At 38.4% G+C, this 9630-nt stretch overlaps 1 protein-coding gene across 4 annotated transcripts; it reads right to left on the reverse strand.

The window, feature by feature from the left end:
• Window positions 1-747: 747 nt before the first annotated feature.
• Window positions 748-9357, reverse strand: LOC143892830 (polyamine oxidase 2-like). 4 transcript variants are annotated; one of them, XM_077397723.1, is made up of 10 exons: window positions 8960-9357; window positions 4132-4247; window positions 3913-4001; window positions 3708-3821; window positions 3354-3441; window positions 3168-3253; window positions 2967-3069; window positions 2599-2696; window positions 2065-2494; window positions 748-1297 (listed from the first exon to the last, which is right to left on the reverse strand). In XM_077397723.1, the coding sequence occupies exons 1-10, from the start codon at window positions 8997-8999 to the stop codon at window positions 986-988; spliced, it is 1476 nt and encodes a 491-aa protein (XP_077253838.1). In that variant the 5' UTR covers window positions 9000-9357; the 3' UTR covers window positions 748-985. The 4 variants fall into 4 exon arrangements, with proteins under 4 accessions (XP_077253838.1, XP_077253841.1, XP_077253840.1 ...); XM_077397726.1 differs by lacking the exon at window positions 3913-4001 and adding an exon at window positions 6576-6657; XM_077397725.1 differs by lacking the exon at window positions 3913-4001 and adding an exon at window positions 6576-6689.
• Window positions 9358-9630: the final 273 nt, after the last annotated feature.

The raw sequence follows: 9630 nt of genomic DNA on the forward strand, positions 1-9630 counted from the left end.
CCAATTCTAATATAAACCATGTAATAGATGAGTCAGGCAGTGTTCAAGCCCATTTGAAGTTTCATCTGGGCCTGTATAAAGGCCCGTACTCAAACAGCCCAATACTTGGGCTTATTACCCATCAAGTTCTCTATCCGGCGTACGTTAATTTCGTCACTGTGGGATCTTACGGATGTGCACTCCAAACTCTCAAACCACAATACTCAATTCCTCAAGCCCTCTATAGAGATAGGTGGCGCATGTTTGATTCTTTTGGTTCGAATCCTATCATCCTACGGTGTGACCCTACTAATGTGTGCTCCAGTCGGGGCATTGTTACAAGGTTTGGAGGTCGGAACTCTGTAGATACATCTAGCATGTAAGATTCTATGGGTTACCATTCAAAAAAGAAGATTCTATAGTAAATCCAAAAATAAATGGTTCTAGTTACTTTTTTCCTTGTGTAATCAGACAGTGAAACAGAAAGAATTTCATTTTATTGGGACCTTCTATTTATAAACCATACCATTTCCTTCTCAATCTTGAAAATGAAATTTTTTCCTAGAAAACAATTCTGTAAGAAAAGTTCTTCCTGAAATCAAGACAGGCCAACAGAAAAGAAATACAATAACATTTCAGCAAAAGCTCATCATGTCTCATTCCAAGGCTTAATAAAACAAAAAAACTCGAAAAGAAAGGCTGATCCTAAGTTGAAAAGTTAGCATAGCAACTAAATGCACTGTTAAATGAAAAGACAATGACGGGTCAGAGATAGGAAGATGGTTTATATTGATATCCATGGTAATGATGAAATATTTTACCCCGGCCAGTAGTAAAACTATAACACCTTCCTGTGTTTATAGTGAGATCCTATGAGAATAGTTCATATCTCTGTACATAATTCTAAGCTATGTAACACAGACAAGAAAATAGGCCAAAGAAATCAAAAGACTTCCCTATGTTTAGGTCATCTGTGTTTTAAAATAGTTTTGGAGTAGGGAAAGAATCACATTCGGGAGATGAGAAGTGGAACTGATATGGATGTGAATTCTTCCCCCACGGCTGGGTGAAACAGATTCAACTCGCCATAACGTTCCAAAACACGCATTCGGCAGTCCTCAGCGGCCAACAGACCAGTCGAGAAAGCACCGTGCACTGATCCTGGATAGGCAATACTCGTCGCTTCTCCTGCAAAGAAGAGATTGTCCACAGGAATCCTTAGCCTTTCGTACAAATCGTGGGGATTTCCTACTGAATCATAGCTGTAGGAGCCAAGTGAATTCTCGTCCGTTCCCCAGTGAGAGACGCGATACTGAATCTGCAAGACGGCACGAGCAAAAGTTAGCCGAAAACTTGCGAATAGAATGATTAGAATCTAATCTTGTATATGATTACTAGCATTATTGGCCAATGCTATGCATGGGTGTAAAATGGCAGGCCCTACCCTATGCATGGGCTTTCGTGGAGTTTCTGGGACCCACCCCATCAAAACATTAGGTAAGATAGTGGTTGCCACCAATACCACACAGCCTATCAAAATATGGTTTAAAATAGTGAACACCACCCAATACAGCCCACCATATGCATAGGTTTTGGTGGAGATGGTGGGTTCTACTCTACCATATCAAAACATGAGGTGTAAAATGGTGGGCCACGCCCATGCTATATAGAGGTGTAAAATTATAGGCCTCGCCTTATCAAAACAAGTAGTGAAATGGTGGTCTCACCCACGACATGCATGTGTAAGAAAATCCACTATAGAGGGAATAAGATAGAGCAAGGTTGCCAGAGCGGGAATCGAAAGCGGGAATCGAAACGGGAATTGAAAGCAGAATTGAAGGCTCCCAGGGAAGAATCCTGTTCAAGGTTGCTAGAGAGGGAATCGAAAGCAGGAATCGAAACGGGAATCGAAAGCGGGAATCGAAGTCTCCCAGGGAAGAATCATGCTTCCCTGAGATAGAGGGGAGAATGGCAAGAAAACAAATGACAATGGAAAGAAACATGGTTAATTAATATACATTATAAATAGATAGATGGGAATTCAAGGAACATCACTAGAATGAGGAACAAGGGAAAGCAATATACCGGTTCAGATGCATCGGGTAGTATACGCTTGAGTTGCAGAAAGGCGAAATTGGCTGCAGCTTCATCAGACATCTTCTCAATATCATGGGCGAGCCGACCAGCAGGCATGTAAACCAAGACTGGATGGCCAGTCGCCTTGTGAAGATTCAGGAAATAACTACATCCATAAGATGTGGTAGCAACTACCCCTAGAAACTCTACATTGGGCCAGAAAACTTTGTCAAAGTGCAATGCAATCTTGTTCTCAGTTCCAATTGCAAGGTCTGCGATGGCTTCTTCTTTCCACTCGGGAAGTCTTGGCTCGAACTTTATGGCTTTGGCTTTCAAAACTCCAAGGGGGACAGCAATGACTGCAGCATCTGCTACAAATGTTTTCCCATCTTCGACGGTGACTTTTACTCCATTGTGTCGTCGAGCAATCTTTGTCACTCTGAAAGGCCATGACACAGATTAGAGAACACTAGTAAATGGAGAATGTAGAGTATGAGTGAAACTATAAGTTCATTAACAAACTAAACAATTGCTAATTCATACCTGTGACTCAAACGAATGTCAAGCCCTTTAGCAAGAGTATTTATAACCGGACGATAGCCTCGTACCATGAGTGCGTGACCTCCAGGGAGCAATTCTTCCTGTAGTTTGATTACGGGGTTAAAATGTGAGACAGACCAATTTTAAATGCAACTTAGGATGGCACATACACATAGGTAATATGTGCCAATGTTATACAGATACACTGACATTTCCATCCAGTTAAATGATGATATTGAACGATATATCTTTTACATCAATATCAGACCGATAAAACAAGAAATACAAGAAATCTGTATTAAGATAAATACAAATACATTCAAAAAATGAAGTGCATTAATAATATCAAAAATCAAGAAAATTATACGTGCCTGATCCCAGCCTTTCAATGAGATGGTATCTGCATCAGCAGCAAACCAACCCTCCATTCTGCACAAGTACCACTGCAGTACCATGTGGGCAAGTCCTTCTTGCCTGGAAATATGCTTATATTTCAAAATAAAAAATCTTGAATACTATGAAAATCATAACAAATATTGGGCATAGAATTTAAAGTATAATGTCCAAAAAACCTTAAATCTGGACGCCTTTCCAGGGCAACAGAGAAGGCACGGAGTATAGACATGTCTTCATCATGTTCTCGCCTAACTTTTTCGGTCTGAAATAATCAAGCAGCATCCAATTTAGTAAAACACACAAAACCAAACTTGACAGTGTAGACCACTTGAGAAGACCATCAGAAGTAAAGGAAAACATGCCTCTTCTAGAATACTCTCAAATATCTTGCCAACCTCTGTGACTAGTTCCTGTGGGACTTGATGCCCTTCCATATCAAAAAGTGCATAGCTACAAAAGGAAAATATTACAAATTAAACATACCATCCATAAGTGCCTCCTCAATTCAAATTATTTACAAATTCCCTGGTGGGTTTTGGAAAACAGGGATGTCCTTGTCACATGGATCATACCGACCACTTAACAACAAAACTAGTTTCCACAAGAAAAGGTAGCAATGTGGTTGTCTATACGACTATACACCTAGAAACCTGAAGGATCATTAAGATGGAAATTTAAAGGCAGAGCACTATAAAAGCATTAGAGATGAAAGTGACCTTTCCAAATCATGATCATACAAGACAGAGTTGTCACCACTGGTACGGTAGAGTGGGAGCCCGAGTCTTCCAATTAAAGGTGCCAGGGGATTTTCTTTGCAGAGCCCATGCAACCTGAAGAATAATGAACAAAAGACACATCTAATTAGATCTGTTCAGAAGTTCATAAATTTTACTGAAAAGGGCTGAATAAGCGAATGCCAACCACGATGCACCCATGTCAACAGGAAAACCAAATGAGAAGTCAGTGTATACTCGGCCACCAATTCTATCCCGTGATTCTAATAGAACAACCTGGAGATTGCACACATATCACACTAAATAATAATACCGAGAGAAAGCGAGAACTGCCACATAGAGCAAAAGTAACAAAGACATGAACACCATATTGCTAGAAAAAATTATATGCCTAAATCCTTATTACCTGAAAAGAGGCATCATGCAAAGCACGAGCAGCTGCAATTCCAGCAAAGCCACCACCAATGACGATGACGGAAGGAGAGAGAGATTGGCTTCTCTCAGCGCTTGAATAGCAAGACGCTACAACAGAGTCAAATTAAGCATTTAGTTGTTCAGAGTCATGAGTAAATCAGGTGAAAGAGTTAGATATAAGAACCAAGTTGGATGTATGCATGAATTTCATAACATACATGCAGTTTTTGTACAGAGAAATGCATCCATGAACAAAAGCAAAAGAAATTAAGGAATGACAGTTAACAGACATATATGAAGGTTGAAAGTTTGAAAATATTCTATTTGCTTCGTAACAAAATATCTCCATCTGGCCTATATAATAAATGTATTGTTATGAATACATGCCCCAAACATGATACACCACTTCAATATAGTCAATTAAAAAATAATAATAATGTGTACTCAGAAAGATAGACAATTCACAAAAATTAAATAAGTTTATATCTGATAACAAGAAGAAAAAAATGTCTCAGGGCGTGTACAACTTGAATCTTCAAGTTAATAAAATTGAAACTTCGTTCTTGAAGGCAAATTTTTTACATTTTAAAAACAGGTCACACTGAGTAAGGTATTATAATAAAATCAAATAACTAGGAAGATTTTGTACAAGTATCACAAATGAAAAAATAATAATTTGATCAAGTTTTACTGTGACATTCCTTCGAAACCACAAAAAAACTGAAGAAGGTAAGATAGAATATCATGGTTACTAGAGTGGAAAGCTATGGAGGAAGAAGAAGCAAAAGCTAAAAAAGAAAGGGGAATGATATCCCCCGCCCTCCCTCCCTCCCTCACAGATAAAATCCCCCCTTTAACGGTTTCTGTGAGAATGGTTCACTGCTTGAGGATAAATTCACCCCCTTTAACATTTTTCTTTGCCCTTAAAACTTAACGACTAACGTTAAAGGGGGGGATTTTATCCATGGGAGGGGGAGTAAATATCATATTTGAGAAGCAAAAAATTCCAAGAAAAGTAAAGAGGCTTCGCTGCTGATTAGAATTACAAATTTTATGGATTTATAGTTTTATATGTTTTATTCATGTAAAATTAATATTAAGAATTTGAAAAATGATCTACAAAAGTTTTATTTGAAGCTTAATATGAGGTTTTAAGTAGGGCTGCAACTCGGGTCGGGCGGGTCGGGTTTTGGAGAACCCAACCCTACCCGAGAAATATCTCGGGTCGGGTTTTTTGTCGGAAAACCCACGATTCCCAAACCCGGCCCTACCCATGATAAATCTCGGGTAGGTTCGGGTCGGGTTTTTTCACGTTGACGCAAATTTTTAAGGAAAATTCTTGTTTGGCAAGGCAACTCAACTCATAGAAGCAGAAATTACACTCACATTACACTTGAATCAAACAATGATGTAATTACACTCACATCACACTTGAATCAAACAATGCTGTAATCAAACAATGTTGTAATTACAATCAAACAATGCTGAATCAAACACTTGAATCAACTCACCTCATAGAAGCAGAAATTACACTCACATACAGTAACAGTGGGTGCGTGGGTTTTCACTTTTAACTTTGGGATAATTACATTTACACCCCCTCTAGTTTCTGACACATCCACTTCCACCCCTATAGTTTAAAACGTGACAAATACACCCCTGTAGTTTCAATTTGTTTAAGGTTTGCCCCCTCAGCTGAAGGTTCGTCCATAGATTGAAGGGTTAGGATGATCCGATGGAGCTGATTTTTTGGGCACACCATATCTATGTCAGGACCCATCAAATGAACGCTTTGGATCATCCAAATAATGTGGGCCCCTACCCGAATCCAAACACTACCAAAAAATCATCCAAATAATGTGGGCCCACATTGTTTGGATGATCCAAAGCGTTCATTTGATGGGTCCTGACATAGATAGGGTGTGCCCAAAAAATCAGCTCCATCAGATCATCCTAACCCTTCAATCTATGAACGAACCTTCAGCTGAGGGGGCCTACCTTAAACAAATTGAAACTACAAGGGTGTATTTGTCATGTTTTAAACTATAGGGGTGGAAGTGGATGTGTCAGAAACTAGAGGGGGTGTAAATGTAATTATCCCTTTAACTTTTAACTAACAATAGAAAAAAATGTACATACTATAACTTATGTAACTCGGGTCGGGTCGGGTCGGGTCGGGCCCCTTCAAACCCGGCTCGACCCTAGATTCATGCGGGTTTTTGAATGCTGAACCCGGCTCGACCCGAAACCCATGAAACCTGAACCCGACCCAGGCTATTTTCGGGTCGGGTCGATGCGGGTCGGGTAAAACCCGGCTCGAGTTGCAGCCCTAGTTTTAAGTATTAAAGACACCCTTTCTAATGACACTCCCTGGCATTATCAAAAGGAGAAAACAATCATTTAGGGAAAAAATAATCACCAAAACAGAAAGCATACTCTTAAAAAGAGGAAGCTTGTGGGAAGCCTGCTTCTCCTAAGTTTGGGAAGGGAGAAGAATTCAGCTTCTGAAGCGAGCTTCCTGCCCAATTAGAGAGGTTCTGGTAACCATGACTATCACAACAAAGATGTATAATCATGTTAAAACGCCATTAGTATGTACACACTGTTGGTGTATAACTATAGCATTATAAAGACTGAAATACAATACTAGTCACCATGAATGACTCAGATAGGAAATGACTTGAGTCAAGTTATGCAAAAGACACTCCAAGATTAATATGAACTCACTTGACTATATGGTCTAATGTATTAGTCTTTAATAGTATGTTAATGACATACTAAAAATAGGGAGTTGTATATTCACACTTGTAACAGCCTTTAATCACTATGGGCAAGTTCAGCAACCCAGGAAAAAAAATTCATGAAATATTTTGTTTACCCATGTGATTGAGAAGGTGCTAGAAAAAATGGGGAAAAAAGATTCCATGAAATCTCTTTCATAGTGGCAAAGCATTCCCCCAGTATAAAAGGGCAAAACGAAGAGTGGGGTGTCATTATTGTAACAAGAGAGTGACAAATCATATCCCTTTACTATAGTGCCCGATAATCGATTACCATTATAATTCTTAAAAAAATATATAATTGATAAAATAATAATGTTATAGTAAATCCTCATACTAAGCTATAATAGTTTTCAAAAATAATTTGAAAAATAAGTCGATGATTCCACCGGCAAAAAGGCCTGGTCCTAGTTAAGACAGTCAAAATTTAACAAAAATATTACTTATTCTGCCCAATTGAACCTGGTGGTAACTATGGTTTTAAATTTGTAGAAAGTCCCGAAATTTTGATTTTTGGGCGGCAGAAATTACCGAAAGTTTCGGCTGAAATTATGTAAAGAAATTAAAAAAGGGCATTGTTTTCGAAATTTCGGCTGAAATTTGGTGGTAAATTGTGGTAATTTCGGTTTTGGTGCGTTTTGGTTTCGGACTTGACCGAAATCCGAAATTTCGGTCCTAAATTTAAAACCGTGGCCATAACCACAAAAGCCTACCCACTCGATCCTGTTTATACGAACCTGCCCGGTGGAGCTACCAAGACAATTCCAACACAACAAAAGGTCAGCATGTTCAAGAGAGGACTGAGTCGTGTGACCCAGTCCGAGTCTGACTCAGCAGGGTCACGGTATGCGTATCTGACAACAGAACCTGGTTTTTGAACCATGATATGAAATCTACACATATATCTTCTGCAGGTATCTGCTACTCTTTTCAGTTTACATATATAAACGTGCTTGGCATTTGGCAATGTAACACACACATACACTGCAATTGTATGTATGTGCATATTAATAAGAATACCATGGATAGATCCCATTTCCGGGGTTCTTTATCATACTTTCGAAGCATGAAAGAATGTACATTACCCATTAAAAAAAAGTAATGAAAGAATGCACATGGCGTTATGTGCATAGCAGCTGATGTATGCATGCATGTCAGTTTCTTGTCGCTACATTACATAAGCATGTCATAAAATAAAAGGTAACAAGCAAGCACAAATGTAAGTGCGTATTATACGTGGTTTTAAATTTCGACCGAAACGGTCATTTATTTCAGCCGAAATTTTGGAATTTTCGAATTTTGACCCAAAAAATCTGTTTTTTTTTTATATTTCACTGCAAATTTCAACCGAAATTTAATATTAAATAAAATATTGGCTTCGGGTTTTGTACCAGATTTTGACCGAAGTTTCGGGATCCGAGAAATTTTTAACCTTGGTATTATATATATAGGGTGATGATATATTTTCACACCCTTCGTTACGGATGTGCCCCCCTTATAACGTGATTTGACGCGTTAAAGTTGCCCACTTTTCACGTCAAATCATGTTACAGTGGGACGGCATGCATAATGCAGGAGTGAAAATATCATCTCCCTATACATATTATATACGTATAAAAGGTAACAAGCAAGCACAAATGTAAGTCGTATACTGTATAGAGATATGCTGATGATGTATGCATGCATGTCAGTTTCTTGTCCATGTTACAACCATCATACACGTCATAAAAGGTGACATACACCCACCATACACATCATAAAAGGTAACAAACCCATGATACAAAAAAGACATCTTTTGAAATATCTAAACCCAAAACCAACCTTACCTACCCAAAAAAAAAAAACCCAAAACCCAATTGCAGTAAATCCAAAAAAAAATAAAAAATCAAACAAAATCCAGTCATAAGATCTCAAAATAAAGCAAAAATAATAATAATTAATTAATTAATCAAGCAACACCAAAAGGAAAAAAATGGCGAGATATTCCACAAAAATCTAAAATCCCAAAAAAAGAGAGAAAAAAAACAAAGCCCTAAATACCTTGCTTCAACTGACGATCAATTCGATTTCCAGACTCCATTTCGTAACGCGATCGTTTCGAATTTAAACAAGAGGGAGCGCAATTGAGGAGAATAATGGAGGACAAAAATCAATAGACAGGTTATAAAATGATTCGAATTAGAAGAAGAAAACCCTAGGTTAACGACCCAGCTCATACGTATATGCAGAGCCGTGTACGGACGGTTTAAGGCGTGTAGAAATTCTCGCCGGGAAACGGCGAATCTGGCCGGAAATCGACTAGTTCCGCCGGAAAAAACCCGATCTTGACCAGCCAATCGAAAGGGGAAATAAAAAACCTAGGGTTTTTGTTCTTCCTTATTTTTCAAACCTAACGTAAAATGAGAGCAGAGAAGAAAATAAGAAGACGAAGAAGTTGAGAAGGTGAAGTGGCCTGATCGTCTTTCTTTATAGAGATTTTGAAGGGTAAAATCGTAAATTTCACAGTTACCATTTTTGAATTTTTTATCTGTGTTTTTTCTATTTTGAATCTTCATTGTTTTTTGTTGGATTCCGTCTGAAAATGGCAAAGAGGGGGGCAGGAAATGACAGTTAATTAAATCTCGCACCAGGAAATTTTCATTTGCGATTCTAGAATCTAGATTGCGGGATTCTTGGAAAATCTAGAGATTGGATAAAAACTGGCCGTTGGA

The sequence above is a fragment of the Tasmannia lanceolata genome, unplaced genomic scaffold (assembly GCF_043159265.1).
Source record: "Tasmannia lanceolata isolate RefF3 unplaced genomic scaffold, GAP_Taslan_0.1 ptg000015l, whole genome shotgun sequence".
NCBI classification, from domain to species: Eukaryota; Viridiplantae; Streptophyta; class Magnoliopsida; order Canellales; family Winteraceae; genus Tasmannia; species Tasmannia lanceolata.